The sequence below is a fragment of the Dysidea avara genome, chromosome 10 (assembly GCF_963678975.1).
Source record: "Dysidea avara chromosome 10, odDysAvar1.4, whole genome shotgun sequence".
Taxonomy (NCBI): domain Eukaryota; kingdom Metazoa; phylum Porifera; class Demospongiae; order Dictyoceratida; family Dysideidae; genus Dysidea; species Dysidea avara.
Window position 1 is genome coordinate 7,419,650 of NC_089281.1, and position 21,531 is coordinate 7,441,180.

A 21,531-nucleotide genomic window follows, 5' to 3' on the forward strand; every position below is an offset into this window, starting at 1 on the left:
TCTCAGCGGTGCCGTAGACCATAAATTTATGCGTAGACAATACTTGCAGTCTTAGCTTTCGATATTCATCCCGGAAGGGAATTTTTTAGGCCTAATAATCACGTGAGACATCACGATCGAGCACCGATAACTCTGAGGGACACATGCTAATACGATTTCGTGAGTTTACTAGTCTCGTAGTTATAACAATACTTTTGTTTATGTGTAACAAAGTCATTTATAGAGTAAATAATGGCGTACGTACTTTTCGGGGTTATATCTTTTATTTCACAACGAACAGGGAGTTCTGTTTACCAGAGGCACTTGTTTTATGGTGTTTCGTGTCCCCGTACTACTGTTAGTCGTACTAGTTAATATCAATAGCCCCTATAATGTCCTTATTCTATTTAATACTCACTATTGATTTTGGTATTTGTAAACACGTGCCATTCATAAAATGAATGGGTACATATTATAATGATGTGTGGAATACAGGACTTAAATTTGTAGTGGATTAGTAACAATGATTTCACTATGGGTTATACCTGTGTGATTTGGCTTGGCTGCGGGTGCAGTTGTTGACAGTTTTAGCCTACACAACCACCAACATCACAACTCATTGTTGACTTAATCAATGCGTTACATACTCAGGAGGTCATGTTCACATGAGCGTTGAGATAAATAAACTGGCAGCATATCACATCAGTTCGATACATACACAACAAAGCAATGTAGAAGTGATATAGCCACTCTTCAAGTCTTGCCTCATAGGTTCGTAATCACTACTGCAGCTGTGTATTAAACTATTTGGCTAAATTCCTATCCTAATATGTATGCATAGCAGCATAGGTAATATAGCTATGCTGCTATGTATATGCATTTATAGTAGAGACCAAGAGTGTTGAGTGGTGTATTAACCCGTGATTAATGATTGCGTAAAGTAACATGGATATTTCAGTAATTGTTTGTTTACGCGAAATGGTAATTTGAAATGCATACATGTTCGCCAGTGTTCCGTGTTATTCAACCAAGTATTCAACAGTTATTGTACAAAGAAAGTGTAGTAATAACTCCAGCTTGCTAAAACAGAGGTTGCACAAATGAGTGTGTTGCCACGTCTTCAGGATCTTGCTTGGCAGTGCCAAAACTTTATCATTAGCCAATTCCCTTTAACGCTATCATGTTTTCGCACTGAACACAGCAGCCATTACTGATAATGAAAACGAACAATTACTGAAATATCCATGTTACTTTATGCAATCATTAATCACAGGGTAATACACCTGTTCGATACTCTTGATTTCTATTATATACTCTTGATTATTGTTATCCAACTTCTGTAAATTGGGCACACGTACTGACTGAATGAAACATGGAGTGGTATTTATTAGTATTAGCTACAAACTGAATAAAAGAGCCATGGTGTAAATGACAAAGTTGATTATATGAAAAGAAGAAAAAAACCTAGCCCTAAACTGGTGGATTGACATTAGTTGAGTTATATTTGCTGATTCAAGTACCAGTAATGTGATTTAAGATTTTATTAAGGCAGATGTATTCTTTATAGGGATTTGGCATATGGTGGTTGTTTTTCATTTGAAAGAACTAGTATGGGTTTTGTATAGTAGGAATTATAACTACAGAGGATACCATGTGATGGGGTTGCTTTGTTCAGTTGGAAAAGAGCTTTATGGAATTTGAAGTTGCATGGCCATAAACAATAATGCCTCTGCATCCAGCCAACGTCATGACAGAAATTGTATTCAGTTCAAATGTCACATCATGGTAACTGTTATATATCTGTACAATATTGCATTGTGTTTTGCTACACAAACACTACAATGTATATGTTTACCAGGTTTTCTTGTTAATGTATACGTGTTTTCTTTATTTGTGAAACAAGAAGGAATTTATATGTACATATGGCAACAGTGCATGTTGCTGCGCTAAGGTGGTACTTGAGTGGCAGATAACTTTGCAAGCAACTTAGTTTGTGTTCATGATTTAGAAAGAGTTGAATTACAAATTGTATAGTTGTCCCTGAATCGTACCTTGTGTTTTCTCTATTAGACATTGAATGTTACTTGTTAAACTCATTTCCCATTAGACAAGGAAAGATCAAATCACAGTTATATAAGGTAGTATCTTTGTGTGGATTAGACAAGAGATACTCTAACAATTACCACTTTCTTAATGTTTTTTGTGTTGAAATGTCTGACTTCCTTTTCGTTTGTTAACGGAGATATGGGATACAATATACTGAAGGTATCCTCTTAGCATTTAAATGATACTTTCAATATAATAGGAAGCTAAGGTATTGAATGTAGTCTTTTGCATTATATTCTCCATAGCTGGTATTTGTTTATGAGCTGTTGTAAATAACAAAAGTCTGGTGTGACTAAAGTTGGCGAATCAGCACTTTGATTTGCCGAACTTTAGTCATTTATGGCGGCGTTCTGATCCACTAAAAGGTCACATTGAAATATGACAGACACTTGCCAAGTTGATCGTGGACATAACGTCCGAAGGTCTAAACCTGTATGTTTGGATTCTTGAGGTCAAGACACCTAACACTTGGCATGGTACTGGTCTCTCCAGTCCCACTGGATTTTTGATCTACTTGTTTGAAATTAGACATTGTGGTTTTTTTTTTACAAGAATGCATGAGCTGTCTTTATGCAAGCTAAAATATAATTTTGGAGTATAAATATACTGTACTTAGTACTGAACTATAGCTGTGCTTGTGGTAGCCTAAAATATTTAAGTCTTTTTCTGTGTTCACCCTTGAACCCATAAACTGGCAACTATTGTTTAAATTAGCTATCCCAAGAGTGTTAAGTTCATCACATGATAACTTGGTAGGCATCACATGTGACAGGTTAAAGGTGACCTCAAGTTTGACCTAATGTATGACCTTATCTCTGAAATACCATGTATACAAACTCCACGTAGTTGTATCCCACTATGCTTGTTAATGTTAGGAGCTCATAACTTAGGGAGTATTTCTTTAGTCAAGCCAAACTGAATGCAAAACAAAAATCCCAAGCTAGTGTATGTTGATTTGCTGGCTACATCCATTCTCAGCTCCATCTTGTCTGGAGCCACAACAATCAGTCTGAATGTGTTTACGTCTGTTGCTAAGGAAGTCTCATTGGAACATGTGATAACTACTCTTTTACTATCATTACATATTATATAATGGTCTTTGTATAGACACAAACAGCCATAGCACATACTGTATTTACTCGGTTAAATGCCGTGGCGTTTATTACCTCAATTAATTGATGCGGCGACTATTTGAATTTGATCACCGCTCGATACTTGAAAACAATCTTGGAGCCCTTATTTTTCAAATTCAAGTGTGGCTACTATTGAAGGTGTAGCATTTATCCGAGTAAATGCGGTATACTTCTGCCCCGAGGGGTAGTTTGCTGCATAAAGGCTTTTATCCTTTTGTAGCTCGATGTAGGGATGGGTGGTATTGACATTTCTGCCATACGATTATTGTCATGATCCATTATCACAATTATCACGATTATTGTCCACTTAACCACTATAACAAAAAGTACTATTGAACTAAATGACAAAATATTTAAGATGGATGATTATTACTTGAGGTTATATGTGCATAAATGTAAACACACATGATTAAACACACATGATTCTCCTGAAAGCTAGTGTGGGAAGCTTGGTATTGCTCTGCAAAAAAAAGCTTTAAATTTGGGAATTTTTGAATCGACCATGTGAATCATTCTGTTCATAGTGTTCAACCAGTAATATTCTTGGAAGTCCGTCTCACACATAATTGAACAAATGATTTATTTTATTAAGGCTTTACAGCACAAATGCTGAAGGTCTGTAGGACACCTGGTCCTACAGCCAGTTCAAAGTTGTTACAGAAAGTGTGTTTGAAAAGGGGAGAAAGGAGAAAAAAAAGATTGAAAAGTGGAGAAAGGAGAAAAAAATCCATGACTGTACCTGGGCAGCCTCGAACCTGCGGCCATCCGGTTAATGCTCAAATGCTTACAAGAGTCTGCCAGGCAGTCAGGATGTTTTCTCCTTGTCAATTTCATGTATATATATAATCATTAAATCTAAGTCCTTGAAATTAGGTTAGGTAATCCTAAGGCTGCAGCACATGTTGCTGTAGACCTTCAGTGCTGGTCACTGTAAAGTGTTAATAATAAATACTTTAGGTTTAAGGAAGAAAATCCATCCCTCCTGGAGGAAGACTGAGTGTGGCCCTGACTAGACATTGGGTGACCTGCAGTTCGAATCCTGGGGTTGGAGGAATTGACATTGGGTGACCTGCAGTTCGAATCCTGGGGTTGGAGGAATTTTTTTCCTTACTTTGGCCCCTTTTCTGTTACACCTTTCCAGCTATAAGTTAAGTCATTAAATCTAAGTCCTTGAAATTAGGTTAGGTAATCCTAAGGCTGCAGCACATGTTGCTGTAGACCTTCAGTGCTGGTCACTGTAAAGTGTTAATAATAATAATAATAATATCCATAGGAAGTCTAGAGATTGACTTATTATCCCATGTGGAACCAAATGGATATTAGTTTAATAATGATTATGCATGCATGATTGATAAGATTGATAGTTTCTAGGATTGTCGATGATACTAGAAAGCTTGTTGAGTTTTATTGCTTGCTAGGGAACAGTCAGAGGAATGCATCATCATCCCTATCTCGTGAATTCTCATAAGAAATGTCACAACATCAACACCTTAGTGTCATTCTATTGTGCACATTACAAATGGATCTCTCATCCCAACACATTACATATGTTTTTTATGGAAACATCAACACCAAATACTAGACTTCTTAGGACCAAAGGCAGACGTCCCCAACCTAAAACTCAATGCTAAAACTGAGACCTCAACTATATTTTTGTTTTAGTTTTGAAATTTTAGGCCAAAATTATACCTTTAGTATACGATTAGAATATTGGTTAGCTATAACAAAACTAAAATCATCTGACAACTCAAAATGTAAAGCTAAAGTTTAAAAAGTAAGTAATGGCCACTGCTGAAACTGTAACTAAATCTATAAAAACAGTTCTTCATACAGCTTTACTAACACTAACTAAAATCAATTTATGATATAACTGAAACCAAAACTGATTACTGTATAGAGGGAGACTTCTGCAAGGGAATACTTTGATGATTTGTTGCAGATTCGCTGAAGTTTAATCCGCCAATTACTTGTAGCGTCTGAGATTAGCTAAAGATTTAGCTTAGATTTAGCTTGAATTTGTCAGAGTTTCAAATACAATTTTGCTGTCTATACATGCCAAAGTTTACCTCCACCGAAGTTTCACTCTACACTATACTGTGTAATACTAAAACAACACTAGTTGAAGCCAAATCTTTTTTTGTTTTTCTTTCATTAATATGTCACTTGAAACTTTCACTGATATATAGTGCAACTTGTGTAATTAGGTCAGTGTATAATAAGGGTACCTGTCTAATCTGTTCATCGTATTGATATGTTATTTGTATGCAAAATGGTCTGCTTAAGGTCGGGAAATTTTGACCCATCGGCAACCAGAATAGACAGATTTCACTGTACCTTGATGATTTTAAAAATGAGATAATTCTGATATAGTCACACACACAATACCCTATTAATAAACTGTACACAACATAGTATTTCAGAGAGTTCTTCAGTTCAAGGAAGGTATGATTTATGATTCTTTGAAAGCATCTGACAGTTTATATCCTTTTAGTGTAATCCATTATGTGGTGCACAATTTCGTAATCACAACTTTTATACTTTTATATCAACACACTTGGTATTCAGTAGTACTTGAAGGAAAAGCCTATCATTGGTAAAGCCTTAGCAACACCATTAGCAACTGTACAATCCAAAACAGGATCTTCAAGTTACTGGAAGCCATAAAATATAAATTATACAATCGAGTTGTGGCTAATAATCTAACATACAACAACAGTGATATATAACTGAGATAGTAATCTTGTCAGTATATATTTACCTGCAGAAAAAATTTTAATTACAGCTAATGGACACAGTAGCCACTTAAAATATTATGTGATCTTGTGTGTGTACAGGAGATTTATTTACTCCTATAAAATAGTTAGCATATACTTTAAAAATTAGACAAACTTAACTAGTCAATAATTCACCATGGCAGAAAAGGTAATTTGACTTCACTGCTAATATTGCTAATATCTCATCAAAAAACTGGCATTTAATAATTGTTAAATTAGATTCTTGTTTGTTGACGTTGCTGATCATTTGCTATGCATGTGCTGTCATCCTACTTACATCATACTGTTAACAAGTGAATGATCAATACCATTGTGTTTACATTGCTGTAGTCTTACCATACCTATTATAGACGCATGTAAATTGTTGCACTTTTCATTGTTGCACTTTTCATTGTTGCACTTTTCATGGCCAGAACATGGATGTGGTTTGGGAGCAAGTGTTTTTTGTAGGTGGCTTCTATGGTGACAATGTACTGAACTAAATGTATTGGTATAACCTTTATATTTGTTGTGGCAGGGTTTGTGTATAAAATAGTAGTAATATACATTTTGTGGTAAGAAATGTACCTTTACCAGTTGGTATTTAAAGTATCGCGATGTGGTCAAGGTTCATTTAAGATGTCTTGACTAATAACATCCTGTATCTACAAAATGTGTCTACAAAATGTGTCTACAAAATGTGCATACGTTTGAAATGAAATTTTATACTATTAACGTGGAAGATTTTTGTATTGCTAAATATCTTAGTATTGCATCAAAGATTGGAACACGTTGCCTACATTTGTAGTTAATGCTAATTTTCTGTGAATAGTTCTAAATCCTTGGTAGGTAGTTATTTATAGATTTGCTTTTTGAAGAGTTTCATATGTGTTAATTAAGTTATGTGCTTATCCGGCATATTGCTACTGTGATCGTAATCATAATCATAATCAAGATAAGTTATGGGCTCTTGATCAGGCAACACTGATCAAGCAATGCTCAATCTATGGCAACCAGTTAACAAATAAGATCATGAATTACATTTTATCCTAATAACTTCCAAGTACGCCCAGTAGATATTTTCCTTGTTTCCATGTGCTCTATGGTGTTTTATTAATGATGTTTCTTTGAATTGGTGTTTAAAGGAGCTCGTATGTATAGTTCTTTGTCATGTAAAATTTTACACCAACCGCATGGGAGTGATTGTGTTTCTTTCCTAGTAGTGTCTTTGTGTGTGTTTGTCTCAGTGGCTTCACGTAGTCAAAATGGTAACCTTTTTTTTAGTTGGAAGAGATATCCCCCATGCAACTATATATCACTTTCTTGAACAAATTTTGCTTTGGTGGAGACATGTTTATTAACACGTGGTTGTTTTGTTGACTGTATTTGTCTGTGATATTTAACTCTTTTAACTACTGGTGTTTGTTTATGGCGCACACCTTCAACAGTGCTGCTTCAAATATCTGTAAACAACTCGAAATTGAAGGCTACTCAGCTATTGGTCTATTGTACATGTATGTGTATATATTTCTAGCTTGGTTTACTCTCAAGACTGTTATTTTATATTTACCATGTTACAAATATGCAATCGTAGCATTCTTAGATGCCTAATGAATTAAGTAACCTTCTAAGAAACACTGATATATGTCCAATGTATTGGTACAGTGGCCTGCTGCATGACACTGCATTGGCTTTAAACAAAAAATATTGTACTGTGTAGTCATAGCAATTATTTTATTGTATCCATGGTAACTATGGTGATATGTAAGGGGAGACTTGGTGTTTGGTTGCATTCCAATTGTGTAATAGGTGAAACAGCAGATTAGTTAAGTGTTTTTGTGTACAGAATAAAGTGATGTTTAGTGTAAGGCTGAAATGTATAGTATTTTAGCAGCACAATGAGCAAACGGTTTGAATATGTTAATTGTTGTTTATTTATTTTTTCAAAATATTTGATTTAATCAATAGCAAAATAGCTGACTTAGATGGTTAATGTGATTGTATTTTGTTAAAACTGTATGTAACTATTTCTAGGCTTCTGAATTAAAAAGAAACAGCTGCAATACAGTTGATTTGATAGCAGAAGGAATATTGTACCACTGTGTACATGGGAGCCATTACAAATGTGCTGTATTATGGGATCTTTGCATCGTTCACGGGAGGCTGGCTGCCGCTGCGGAGCAAAAAGCCTAACAGACTTCTGGTGATTTCTCACCTCTATTCATTCCTCATCTTCATCACTGCCCCACTAACTGTCTTCCTGGTGAGTATATGTGTATATATGTGTGCCTTATAATTAGATACAAGCCTTATCTAATTATAGGCTCATCCTGAAGTATTAGCTCACCTAGTAAGGCCCTTGGCTAATTACCCGTGTATCATTGTGTCAAAAAAGCATTTTAACGTGAAAGTTAGTACATGAAAGTTTACGAATTAAAATTGGACGGATTTAACTAATTAGCTTTTTTTCTGTCATCAAAATTTTCTTTTGTACGGTAACCGAAGTATTTCATATACACACTTTGAGATAATATACATTATCTCCATTAACTGCATGGCTAGTGGAATGAATCATACTGTAGCAAAGCAGTTACTAATATGACTTCTACTATTAGTGTAAATGGATACCTATTGTTTTGATAGTTGATATATTGAGTGTCTAGTAACTAGTAGCTTACGTTACTACACTGATACTATGTAACAAACAGCTAAAGTATGTATGTGTCTGTAACTGATACTAAATGTAATAGCAAACCATAAACTGGTCCAGACATTGTCCAGACATTGTACATACCTAGACTGTATGCTGCCAGAGGATCCATTCATCATCAGTTTGGGATTTTTTCTGCATTCAACATATTAGATCCTTACTTCTTCCATCACCAGGGTTTAATTTTCGTACAATTCTCTAGTGGTTTAGTATAGGATGGGTGTCTGTAGGAAATGGAATCTTCACTTTTTAGTTGTTGTACTGTGTCAAGAGATATAGTGATCATAGGCACTCTCTGACTTGTCAACTTGTATCCAAGTGATGGCCATTCATAGGCAATCCCAGACAGTATTACAGCATTTTTAAAAAATATGAAACTTGCTGTTTTTTTTTTTTATAGATTGATGCTGAGCGTGTGTGGGGATGGTTAGTGTACACAATTCTCATTGGAATCTTCTTCTTCCTTGTCAAATCCATAAACTATCGGTTGCACCGACTGTTTGGCGTTGATCCTGTTGTTTTAGCTGAGGAGAAGAAGGAAGAAACTAAGGACGAGGACATGGAAGTGAGCAAGAAGCCAGAAAGTGAAACGCAAGACGCTGACCCAGGTGGTGACTTAGTTGATGAATATCCAACAAAGAAGGAACAAGCTGAAAAGACTTTTGATGTTGACTTGCACAAATCTGCAAGCTCCTTGAACAGTGCCACGGACAGGGGAAGTGTTGATTCTAATGGCGGTGTGCTGGAAATGTCCCGTAAATCATCGGGGTCACGACACACATCAGTGAAGTCTTCTCCAAAGCTCAGCAGCAGGGACAACACTTTTCCAGAGGTTAGTTTCCTAAGCAGACAGTAAAGCCAACAAGTCATATCCTGTATTACATATACTGTTTACATAAGTCATACTTTGTTTACATTATTTTGAACCCCTAAGGCATGCACTCATATTGGTAACAATTTCTTATGTGAAAAAAATTTTTTTCTCTCTTTTAGGACAAAATCTCAGGTGAGTTGTGAGAGATAAGTCTTTAGAATGTGTACAACCTCAACCTTATAGCATTGGAAACAGCAGTTAAGAATATGGAAGATGATGAGCCACAAGTTAGTTGAGATATTTGTAATTAATTACCATACATATTTCATATTTGATTAATTACTTGACAATGAAGAAATTTGGCTGGTTGGGTTTAACTCTGTTCATTTTTACATCCATATAAATCATACAGTATATTTACAATGGTACATATACAGTATAATTGAACCTAAAACAAAAATGTTGTTTCTCTTAAACACTTCAGGAAATCTCATACAACACATACATGACACCATATTTGGATATTACTGCAGTCTTGTCAAAGGTATCGTCACGGTTTGCCTTTAAGGAGGAAATACCTTCGAATGCACCTTAAAAGTAAAAGCAAGTTATAGTATTTTTAAAATGAAAACTATTGTGATATCTCAGATATTGCCATTTAAGTGGGGGTTTTTTCAGGTGTTTATTATTTTGTGACTGTCACAAACATTTCCATATATGTTCGTGTTAACAATATTAATTATGCCACCAATGATTGTAGTATGTGGTTGACATCCTTGTATGCACAGAAGAGTTAAAAGTTAGGTGCATGTTGGTTTATGAACAAATGCAAAATGGAACCTGTTTATGGAACTAGCCTTACATAGTATTATGCTATACTATGAAACTTACTTGCTTAAAAATGACACTCTAATTTGTAACTTGATCTTCACTCTATTGTATTACAAGAATGTTTGTGTGTGTCTTACAGAATGGCCTTGATCCAATTACTGAAGTTAAACCACACGAAGGATCAACTCTGGACACACAGGTACATTGTATGGCTTCCACTTGTATGTAACTAAGGACATTATGGTATATGTGAAATCATATTCACATTGTTGAAAATTTAGCGGCAGCCCAAAAGCAGTCTAAAGGGTAGGATGACACTATTATGGCTTTTGATTAATTTCCTTTTAGGATTTTGGAAATTAAAGTGACTAAAAATAGCACTAAGTTTATGACTGACCTTCCAACAGAATTGCCCCCACTGTTTTTAACTAAACAAGTTACCCTACCAACCAGTATTTGACTGGAAAATCTGTCTCTAACATTAGAGCTAAATTTCATACAGAAGAGTTGAAATTTGGCAACCATTTTAGTGTTGTAATATTGTTAATATGATGCTCCTCAAAATGTTAACGTTTCTAAGTGTTTGTTTAATAAATACAGAGCAATGGTTGGAGAGGCCTGTTAAAATAAAAGAACCATATACAGCTGGTATTTTTGTGGGTATCTATGGTGGTCTTGTGCCTGTATACTGTATTTCTAAGTATTTTCTATTGCAAGATTCATTAAGTATAATATCACAAAATATGCAAAATTCAGCATTAAAAAAAACATCCGTGACAATAACCAGCTTATGGTGGATTATGTGAAAACAGATCAACAGAAACAAGACTAGTTTAATGAGGCTTACTGTCTCGTCTGTGCTATGAGCTGTATTTGTAAGGTTACAGTAGATCTTGTACTTGTATGGATGTGATGTTGTTTGTAAGGTTTGAAATATGTGTGCATGTGCAGGGATGTTTTGTATCTTGTATGGTAAAGTTTGGCTAATGTTTGAGATTGCTGGCTATTAATGAGGTGTGTGTGTTTGTGTGTGTGTCTGTGTGTGTGTCTGTGTGTGTGTGTGTTTGTGTGTGTGTCTGTGTGTCTGTGTCTGTGTGTGTGTGTGTGTGTGTGTGTGTGTGTGTTGTGTTGTGTGTTGAACAAGAAATTTTACTCACATTGCTCCAGTCTACCCAACTATTTAAATAGGTATCTGGTGGCCTGGTGTCAACTGGGGAAGCAGCCAACATCAATGAGTACTGGGGAAGTAAATGCCAATTGTCCATGTCTCACACAGCATGTGAAGTTCCAGGTGGGACTTTGGGTGCCCACACCTTCACCTGTGGGACATGGTACAACTTCCTGCAGGTTATTAGTCCTTCCCCAGGGGGATTTGCCTGTGCTAACTCCTAGCACCAGAGTAGCACACAGGTGTCCCAGTGCTAGTTCACTGGGTAGACGTTACCTTGCTAGCATGGCAGCTGAAGGCTTCACTTTGTGCGTGTGTGTGTGTAGTGTGTAGTGTAGAGTAGTGTAGTGCTGTGTGTAGTGAGTACATGTGTATGTGTAATTGTGTATATACAATGCTAGGATTTCCTATGCTTAAAATATTGCTTATGATCAACACTTGACTGTTATGAATCATGAATGCCAAGCTATCAATAGTGCATGTGGCTGAACCACTAGTCACAATACTAGAACACCTGATGGTACTTAAATCATTTGTTTGCCCTACCAAAATGGTTAAGTTAAGCCATGCTTACACTACAGGCTATTACTATTAAGAGCACATGCTGGGATACCACATACATCACTAAACCTGCCATTTGTTCATGTTAATTTCCACACGATAATGCAACAACATCATGCGCATAGTTTTGCCTGTCATGTTATGGCTGTGTGCACGGTGTGACGGATTGGCTGGTGTGTTTAGCACATTGTTGTTTGAAGTTTGATAGTATCGGTGTACAATTACTTTGAGGTGCTCTCAGTAATTAGAGCACTGTCTTTGCAGCAAACACTGGAGGACTTTTGTTCCATTTTTGCTATAATATAGAGGTCTCCTTTTATTGGAAATGGGTAATGGCCTTGCCCCCTATGTATCAATATGGGAAATGTAATCTAGTGGGTCATTTTCAAACAGCCACTTTTGCAAAAGGCCGAGCCACAAGTGGAAACTCTGAGCATAAAAAATTATTCGAGTGTGGGTTTATATTTTCCAACTTTGGGAATTATTTAGTACACACTATCTGATGATCATATCATCTGTACTTACCATATTAGCAAAATTTAGAGTGATGCAACAACATACACACTGGTGTCACCAGTACGTACTTCAGTGATTTTTAGTATCATGTTAGATTGCAACTCATAAACACCTTGACCCCAGATGTTGGTGTCATAACTGGTGTCTAGCATCGTGTGTCCATAATTCCATAACAGTGAGATTTTTGGTATCTGATGTATACTGACGGTATGTCTGGGTGGGCAGGAAGCTTCAGTGCTAGTGTGAAGTTATACAAGCAGCCAGCACATGTGTGAGAAAACATTGATTGATAGATGATATTGTGGAAGATTTATACAGTAGTAAACCACTGTGAAAGTGCTCCCAGTGGTGTAGAGCAGGTTACAAGCAACACACACACGTGCATGCAAGCACATACGCACAAGCACACACACACAACACGCATGCTACACACATACACACACACACACACACACACACACACACACACACACACACACACACACACACACACACACACACACACTCACACAACACACACAGTACACATACTACACACATACTACACACATACCGTATGCAAACAAATTTTTGAGGTACATAATTTTCACGGATCAACAAATTTCAGAATTTTTGTGGTTTTATTTTCAAAGGTTACTCATTTTTCACTGATGTTGCCTACTGGAAAGCATAGAGCTAACCCTAATTTTCCAGGATGAAATTTTTGTGGACAGCCAATCCACAAAAATTATTCCCCTTGAAAATTTGTATGTATATGGTACTACGTTACACAAAGAGAGTGACTTTGCACTAGTGGCTTGAAAGCTTAACATTTCTCAAAAGGTTATGAAAACTGTTCTTTCATGCGTAGAATGAAACAACTTTCTACTATAATCTACATCCTTATAAGTGGCCTTTATGATAACCTAGCAGATAGTTGTCTAGAATCCCCTGTAGTCATTATCTAGTGATAACATAATCAGTAGGAAATGAGTGAGATGTTCAGAGAAATGAAATAGCTATGGATGTCACAACATAAGTATGTTGATAATCTTCCCTAACTTAATGTATTAAATGTCCATTCACTTCTTGTTCAGTCCAGTTCCTATGTAATCTGTAGTACCATGCCCTTTTAGAGTTGCATATTGGGTTACCACTATAGACTGAACAAACTTTATTTTTGCAGTAAATTAAATTTGTGGAATCTGTGTTAGTTTAGTATGAAATCCATTGTTTTACTAACTTTGTACTCAGTTGCTGTGTTTTATTTCTACATTCAGTAGGGTTTGGCTTCTATTTGGCTCTCTATTGGATTAGTGTCTTCTCATGATATACTAGAACTGAACAGTTTACTGTAATTTGTGGATACTATCATATAGTGTGGCACATGTCATGTATAGTAGGGATCAGGGCTTTCTTACCAAAAAGCCATCCTCACTTTTCCTTCATAGCAACATAGGCAGAACATGGCTGAAACTGAAGTGGAATGGCCACTTGCGTTTCAGTGATTCCGTAGTGACCGAATTGATTGCACCAATAACGAATTGGTGTTATTACAACTAAAGTGTTCAAAGGTCTTGCTGTAAATATAGCCATGTTGATTTGATAACCCTGTATAGAACATGGTCATCAACAAATTGACGAATAGATCAATTAATTCTGGTATAATTATGTCATTGATACACAATAAAAATATTAATAAAAATAAATAAGCAAATGTAAGGGGAAAATAATATTTTACATAAATCTGAGTAGGGATCATAGAAATAAAATGAAAGTGTCATATACACCTGCAGCTATACTAGTGGTTATATTAATCCCTATTTCAGTCATGGCTATACTAGGATGTATATGACTAAAGTAGGACAACTATTGTAACTGCAGGTGTAGATGATCACCAACTCATTGCTGAGAAATCCCTTTTGTTTTTAGTGAAATACGTGATCATTTGCCCTCAATTACTGGAGCCAAGTGTAGCCAGCTGATCAGGAAATCCTTTTGTTCTTTTGTTACAAAATTCCGCCCAAGTGTTCTGTATTAGTACAAAATGGAAACCATACACTGTATTAATTTATCAAGAATTTGTTTTCATTTTTTATGAAGTCGTCCCATATGCCCTCAATATGCACTCAACATTTATGAAGCATATAATTTGTTGATATGTTTACAGTGAAGGTTGCTAGCAAAGCTTGCATGCATGCAAATTAATATCTGAGCTCTGTATATGTATGTATGTGTGTACGGTACAGTTGGTTTTTGTACTGATAGTGTACATAACAGTTTACTTTCATTTTCCCATGTTTTCTTGGTGCACACGGAATGTTGACTGTTGTCAGGTAACTGCTAATATGTGCAACTCGACTTCTGAAATGCAATGCTACTAGTTGTAATAGAATCTGTGTATTGTGTGTCCTTGGGTATTTCAGGCTGTTCAAATGTTTTTAATCCAATAAATTTTAGCTCCCTAAAATAGGTGAAACCCACAAAGGATAGAGGACTAGTGTTGATTTCCAAGAAACGCAAATGAGTGACAAACTTAGTATAGAAATGGTTATCTTTTTAGAATAATGGGTAAAAATTCTTTGGCTTTTCATTGAAAAGATTCATTGTAAACACAGCCCAGCCAAGTGTCACCATAATACAGGTAGATAAGGTTTGGCAAGTAAAGAATGATCCAAGGATATATAGTGGATCAAGCAAAGTCTTATACTTCAAACTATTAGTTATATTGGGCCAACACATTTATTGTTACAAGTGAAAGCAACCACCTCTTTTTGTAAGACCACTACACATTGCTAATGTGTACTACTACTCACCTTTATTGTATGGCCACCTCAATGACCAGTTTAGTAAATAATAATTTTCACTGTTATTCCTTGTGTGTATATAGGATGGAGAGGATGTGAAGAAGAAAGAAGAGGAAGGTGATAAAAGTACAACTGAAGATGAAGTGGAGAGAGATGGCGGGACTAAACATGATGATAAACTGTTGCTAGCTGCAGCGACACCTAATGTGTCTCAGTCTACAGAAGGTGTGATGATGTCAGCATGTATTTGTGATTATAACATCTGTGTGCCTTTGTGAGCCTGTTAATGTGGACACTTGATATCTGCTTGTATAATCCAATACTTAGTTAGGATCCCACAGTAGTCCTTTAGTATGTAAATGGTCTGGAAAATGGGATCACTGCATGTGTAATATATTAGTGGTAGGTGTGATTTATAGCTTTTGCTTTTGGTAAAATTAATATAAGAGTGTACACACACACACACACACACACACACACACACACACACACACACACACACACACACACACACACACACACACACACACACACACACACACACACACACACACACACGCGCACACATCTTTACCTCCCTGTTCGAGGAAAAGTCGTTCCTCCATGGGAGGTATCCATCGACCTAGCTAAGGGACACGAGAGAGGAGTAGCATTATACTACTATTCATTGGTTTTGTTCATTAGCAATTTCTTGCTAATGTTTTTTGGAACTGCATTTACTATTTTATTTCAGTTTCCTTTATGTTGCTAGGATAGAAGAGTTAAACTATGCTTCCACTTACTTCCACTACTTCAGATCTTGTGTGTGTGTCCATACTTCCTGCATATAGTGTGTAACATGATAGTAATCTACATGATAATGCTACAAGCCTTGCTAGTACTGTATTCATTATGTAGGTCTTGATACAGCCTCTTCTGAGAAACCACACCATTCCAGTCTCAATGATGTAATGTCTATTTCTGAAAATGATACAGCTAAGACCCCTGAGCTATCTTCATCTTCGTCATCACTGCAGAGATCTGTGTCAATGCCAACACGACGCAGGAGTAATCTTGCCCGAAACCACAACCGAGCTCGTATCTGCGTCCGTCCACCACGTCCTTCTCAACGCAGTGCATCATCAAGCTCTCAGACGCAACACCTAAATTCTACGTCTTCTCCATCTACAGCACCTGTTCCACCTTCAGATCTAACTATCCCTAAAGACAGCAGTGAAGCTAATGTGGAGACGACATCGAGTACTAGTCTACCTAGTAATAACAAGGTTCCTGTCGATGTGTTCACCACCCCAGCATCCCCTACTCATCATCCTTACACCAGACAGCTGTCTGACATGTACAAGTATGCGGCAGCCTTTGATGAGTATACAACTGATGGTGCAAGGTTCAGTGTTGAGTTGGTAGAGAAGCTACCTCCAGGACTGTGTGAAGCTATTGAGAACCGTACCCTGCCCTCTCAGACATATGCACGGATAATGGAGCGGCAGAGAGACCTGCGACGAGGCCATCTACCATCTGTCGAGTATAATTATGGAAACAATGATTTGTACTGGTGGGAAGGTATGTAGTGGAACCTCACTTTTAGGTCCCAAACACAGCTAAGGTTTATGACCTCATTAATAAGACCACCTCATCATGTCAAGTAGGTCCCAAACAATCTGAGGTGTACTTCATGGTCTTATTAATAGTAAGACCAAGGCTATAGTTTTGGACCTGGAAGGCCACTAAGGTCTCACTGTTGAATATGTGTGATATATACTAATGCTATAATCTGCGTTTAGAATCAGATGGTAATTGGGACTTTGAGCTGGTGTCTACATCAAATGATAGTCAACTGGATAGTATTGAAAGGTACACACACACACATGCACACAGAGTGTAGCGTTGTAATGTAACTATTACATATTAGGGAGATTGCTTTAATGACTGAACAGGAGGCATTGTCAAGTTTATATCTGGAGTCACAATCACCGATTGTGAGGCGCAGGGCATCATCAAGTGCTTGGTCTCAGCGACCAAATCGAGCTTCAGCAAAACCAGCTGTTGAGCAACCACCCTCCAAACTGATCTTTCAAGTGTTACCTTTGTGGAAGAAGTGGAAGCTGGACATTACGTTCAGTCGTACCCTGCTGGAGGATTTTATGGATAGGTAAGCAAGTGATGATACACACTAAATTTTAACCAGTAAAATGTGTTGTTAGGGAACATGCTACCTTACTTAGCAGCCACCTCTTTAAAAAGACCATAGCCCCAAACATAGCTTCGTGACCTCATTATAAGACCACCTCAATATAACGGCCGTGTTTCTTAACCACACAGGATCATAGATATACAGTATTAGTGAATATTTATTCTCTATACCTCACAAATGTTACATAGTTTTGACCAGTGTGTAGGCAGGGTCTGGTCAACTCTGTTGTTCTGCATTCGACAGATTTTGGTGGTTCTTTTGTATGGCTTCTTATTGCAGTAAAGAAGCTTGGTGAGAACCTTATGCTTGCCTTTCTACTATTTTGAAACTGATCACATGCTGCTCTTGCAAGCCTCTCCTGTGCAGCATATCACCGATCAGAAGCCATGAACTATTTACTTCCAGTTCATCAGACCCTTTCTTTCCCACCCACACTCATAAACCAGTCTACATGCATGAATTAGCATCAGAACTGGCAATAATGAATCCATATTAGAAACCCACATTTGGAACCACTAGCCAAATGCCTTATTAGGAAAAAAAAATCAGTAAAAGTATTATAGAGGGTGACAACTTTTCTTTGGCAGTGGAAAGTTCCCCAAGTGATGCATGATTTTTACTTAGTGGTCACCTCACCTTGTTGTGGTGACCATAGCCAAGGACATGTACTTCATGGCTTCATGAATTAGTACATTGTTTATTGACTGATTATAGAAGTTTCATGGTACATATGATTAACATTTCCTTTCTTCCTTCGTACTACAGGAACATCAGTATTTATGAGAGTATGTCTGGTGTGGTGTTGGCGGTGCTTGTGTGTGTTGTTACTGCACTATTACTCAACATTGGTTTCTACAAGAACTTCTGGGTGTTTACCCTCTGCTATGTGGTGGGCGGTGCACACTTTTCCCTCCTAAAAGTGAGACAATAAAATGTTACGACTTCAGTAATTGGAATTATTGTGTGTGTGTTTTAATGCTCAGAATGCCAGCCCAGATCCTGCTTCACCAACTCCAGTAAGTTTTTTTTGTGATTTTTCTGTAACTTTGAACACATTTTTGCTATATACTGTATTAAGTTTTTATTTTGGCCTTTGATGCTGTGGAGTTTCTCTTTGATTGTTTCACATTGATGTTATATAGGGTCAAAATAGGACGACAGCATTTTCTCGTGGATTTTACTTTGTGCTGGTTGGCATGTTGGCGTTCCTTATCAACATTGCTGTAGAGAATGGGCCACAAGATCCCCTGAATGTGTACCACTTTAACCTCAGTAGTCATGACATCCTCCTGTTTGTCAGAGATGGTTTATTAAGTAAGTTGCTTGTTTATTATTGTTGTTGGTGGTGTGGGTGGGTGGGTGTGCGTGAAATAATTCAGTGTATGCCATTTGTTTACCATATAATCACTGGCCAGGAGTTAGTATGAATAATATTTGGTGAACTTAAAAGTTCCATTCTCAGGAAATCCTGTAACTTACATGTATTAGTGTACATACTGTTGTTAGTATCAATAGTATGCATATAGCTATAGGCAGTATAGTCAATACTGTAGTTAATGTAGTTCTCTTTTGTCTGTAGTATTCATTTTGTTTTTCCCAATCATCTTCACTGTCGGTTTGCTGCCGCAAGTTGACACGTTCATCATCTATGTTGGCGAGCAGATTGATATTAACATTTTTGGCGGCACTGGTAATGATGTGTATGCTACTCTTGATTGTAGTTTTGTGTGTAATCAGACAACTACAGTATGCTACTACTAATGCACACTGCACACATTGCACATGTACTAACACACGCACACGCACACACACACACACACCACACACACACACACACACACACACACACACACACACACACACACACACACACACACACACACGCACGCACGCACGCACACACACACACACATACACACACACACACACACACATTAACACTACTATTTGTTATCTACTTAGCTGCTACTGGGCTCATACCAGCAGTGTTCAGTGTATTACACAGTACAGTGTGTGCTGGACTCCTCTACATCATCGGATATGCTGCTTTTCTTGACTTTGAGGTTAGTGAGTCCACTAACTCTGTGGTTGTAAGGATATTGTTTAAACCTAACATGTGCAAAAACCATCTCGTAAGTTGGTTGCAGACATGACTAAAGTGTGCTTTACAGCAAGGCTGCCTTGTTATTGAAACCAACTTTTGTTTATTACTTAGTCGAAGTTTCACTTTAAGTACCTGAGTACAGCATTCTGTTTTACAGTGCTTTTAACCTTTTTTGTTTGTTCAAGCAATAGTACCTATTATACATACTTTACAAATAGCTATGTTATTTGTCGTTATTCATGATAGCCTCTAGGCAGATGTGCTGTTGATAGTGCTGATCCAGATAGTTCTTGTCCCATTCATGGTGTGTACGCCATCTATATGGGCTTGCTGTTTGCTTCATCATATCACTTGAGCAGAATGTCCAGCAATCCTGAATATATTTTGTAAGTGTATTTGGGATTTCATAATTGTGTTTGATATCTCATTTCAGCAATTATTATTAAATAATTATAATTGTACTATGATTACAAGATTTTTGTAATTGTAGTGTTTGAATTACAAACGATACTTGGTATTATTGTCCCTAGTGAGCTAATGAAGAATGGCCTAACCAGTCTGGGTGCTAGACTAGGCATCATCTCTCGGCCAAGTCCTGTTCGTCCTACAGTGGAAGAAGAGGAGGACCCATTAGATGCCCTGTACAAGAAGACCGTGGTAAGAAGCCATATTTAGAATATATCATGTTTTTTATCATATTGTGTAAGTATAGCATTCATTTTTTTTTGACAACTATAAGTACCTACAGTTATATTGGTGTCGTATTACAGACTATATGAGATGCATTCATTTAAAAAGTGATGTTAGGTATGTAGGATTTGAAACCCATTAGTGCCGACCCATAAGTACCTGGTGTCTATTACAGACTAGAGTATTCATTGTTTTTATTACATGATTGAATTCATGTTTTGTTAAGGATGTTTGGTACAGTATGTGTATCACTCAACTGCCCCAACTGTATTCATTTTTACACTCAATTCTTGGTCACTTGATAAGGGCACAGCTGGGATAGCACATGGCTAAAGATGTGTAGTAATAATTTTACTGATAGTTTTGTGTGACTATTATGTATAATATTTCTCCCTCTTTCCAGCTTCATCGGTTGCTGTCAGACTTGATGATGTTTCCAGTAATCTTTTTCGTTGTCTTCTCAATCAGTTTGTCAACAGTATTCTGCCATACACACGTACGCACAGTCCAGCATATCACAGTACAATACACCTCATGTAGCCTTCAGGGGGGGGAGTTTGTTAATACATTGTGAGCTTATGTTCCATTTGTGGACATTGTTTCATTGTAAATCACCAGGGCACATACAAGTGTAGTTAGGTAGTCTACTTAAAGGAGATTGATTTGTCCCCCTTATTGAAATTAGCCTGTCATATGTTGTATGCAGGATTCTGAGGCAGTACGTTTTACTATATATGGCATCACGTGTATACTGGGAGTCTTCAATCACTATGTTGTTCCACATGTGAGAAAAGAGATGCCGTGGTTGTGTTTTGGAGGGCCTCTCTACATCATCGCCACAGACCGGGATGATGGACTCAGTAAGGTTTAGGATTCTGGTTTATTTGTGGAGTGTTTATTTGTGAGCAGGTAGTACAAAGGTGACATTTTTTGAGAAATGGTATCATTGGAGTTTGTTTATTGAGCGTAATCTCATGTACCCACTCTCATTCTTGATTGCATTCCATCGAGCAACTCCTTACATGCTCTGCAAGTTTGGTGAACAGTAAGTGAAGTGTATGCATGTTGTGTGCTGCCAGCTCGTGTGGTGAAGTAGCAACAGTCAGGCATTACCCTGATATTCATCATGAGGCCCTTATGTGTAGTGGAGCAAGAAACTTTACTCACATTGCTCCAGTCTTCTCATCTT

The 21,531-nt window shown here is 37.1% G+C and overlaps 1 protein-coding gene across 1 annotated transcript in view; it reads left to right on the forward strand.

Moving 5' to 3' along the window:
• The window catches only part of LOC136236287 (pecanex-like protein 1), a 27,586-nt gene continuing 6,055 nt past the window's right edge, over positions 1–21,531 (forward strand). The window contains exons 1-20 of the mRNA XM_066026426.1: positions 1–159; positions 8,006–8,234; positions 9,082–9,513; positions 9,675–9,687; positions 9,739–9,782; positions 10,466–10,525; positions 15,441–15,582; positions 16,255–16,917; positions 17,139–17,208; positions 17,267–17,506; positions 18,314–18,467; positions 18,532–18,564; positions 18,691–18,862; positions 19,128–19,238; positions 19,511–19,611; positions 19,899–20,038; positions 20,183–20,309; positions 20,746–20,838; positions 21,049–21,202; positions 21,252–21,387. Of these exons, the coding sequence (XP_065882498.1) occupies positions 8,079–8,234; positions 9,082–9,513; positions 9,675–9,687; positions 9,739–9,782; positions 10,466–10,525; positions 15,441–15,582; positions 16,255–16,917; positions 17,139–17,208; positions 17,267–17,506; positions 18,314–18,467; positions 18,532–18,564; positions 18,691–18,862; positions 19,128–19,238; positions 19,511–19,611; positions 19,899–20,038; positions 20,183–20,309; positions 20,746–20,838; positions 21,049–21,202; positions 21,252–21,387 (3,041 nt within the window). The 5' untranslated portion in view covers positions 1–159; positions 8,006–8,078. The remainder of the gene's footprint in view (positions 160–8,005; positions 8,235–9,081; positions 9,514–9,674; positions 9,688–9,738; positions 9,783–10,465; positions 10,526–15,440; positions 15,583–16,254; positions 16,918–17,138; positions 17,209–17,266; positions 17,507–18,313; positions 18,468–18,531; positions 18,565–18,690; positions 18,863–19,127; positions 19,239–19,510; positions 19,612–19,898; positions 20,039–20,182; positions 20,310–20,745; positions 20,839–21,048; positions 21,203–21,251; positions 21,388–21,531) is intronic.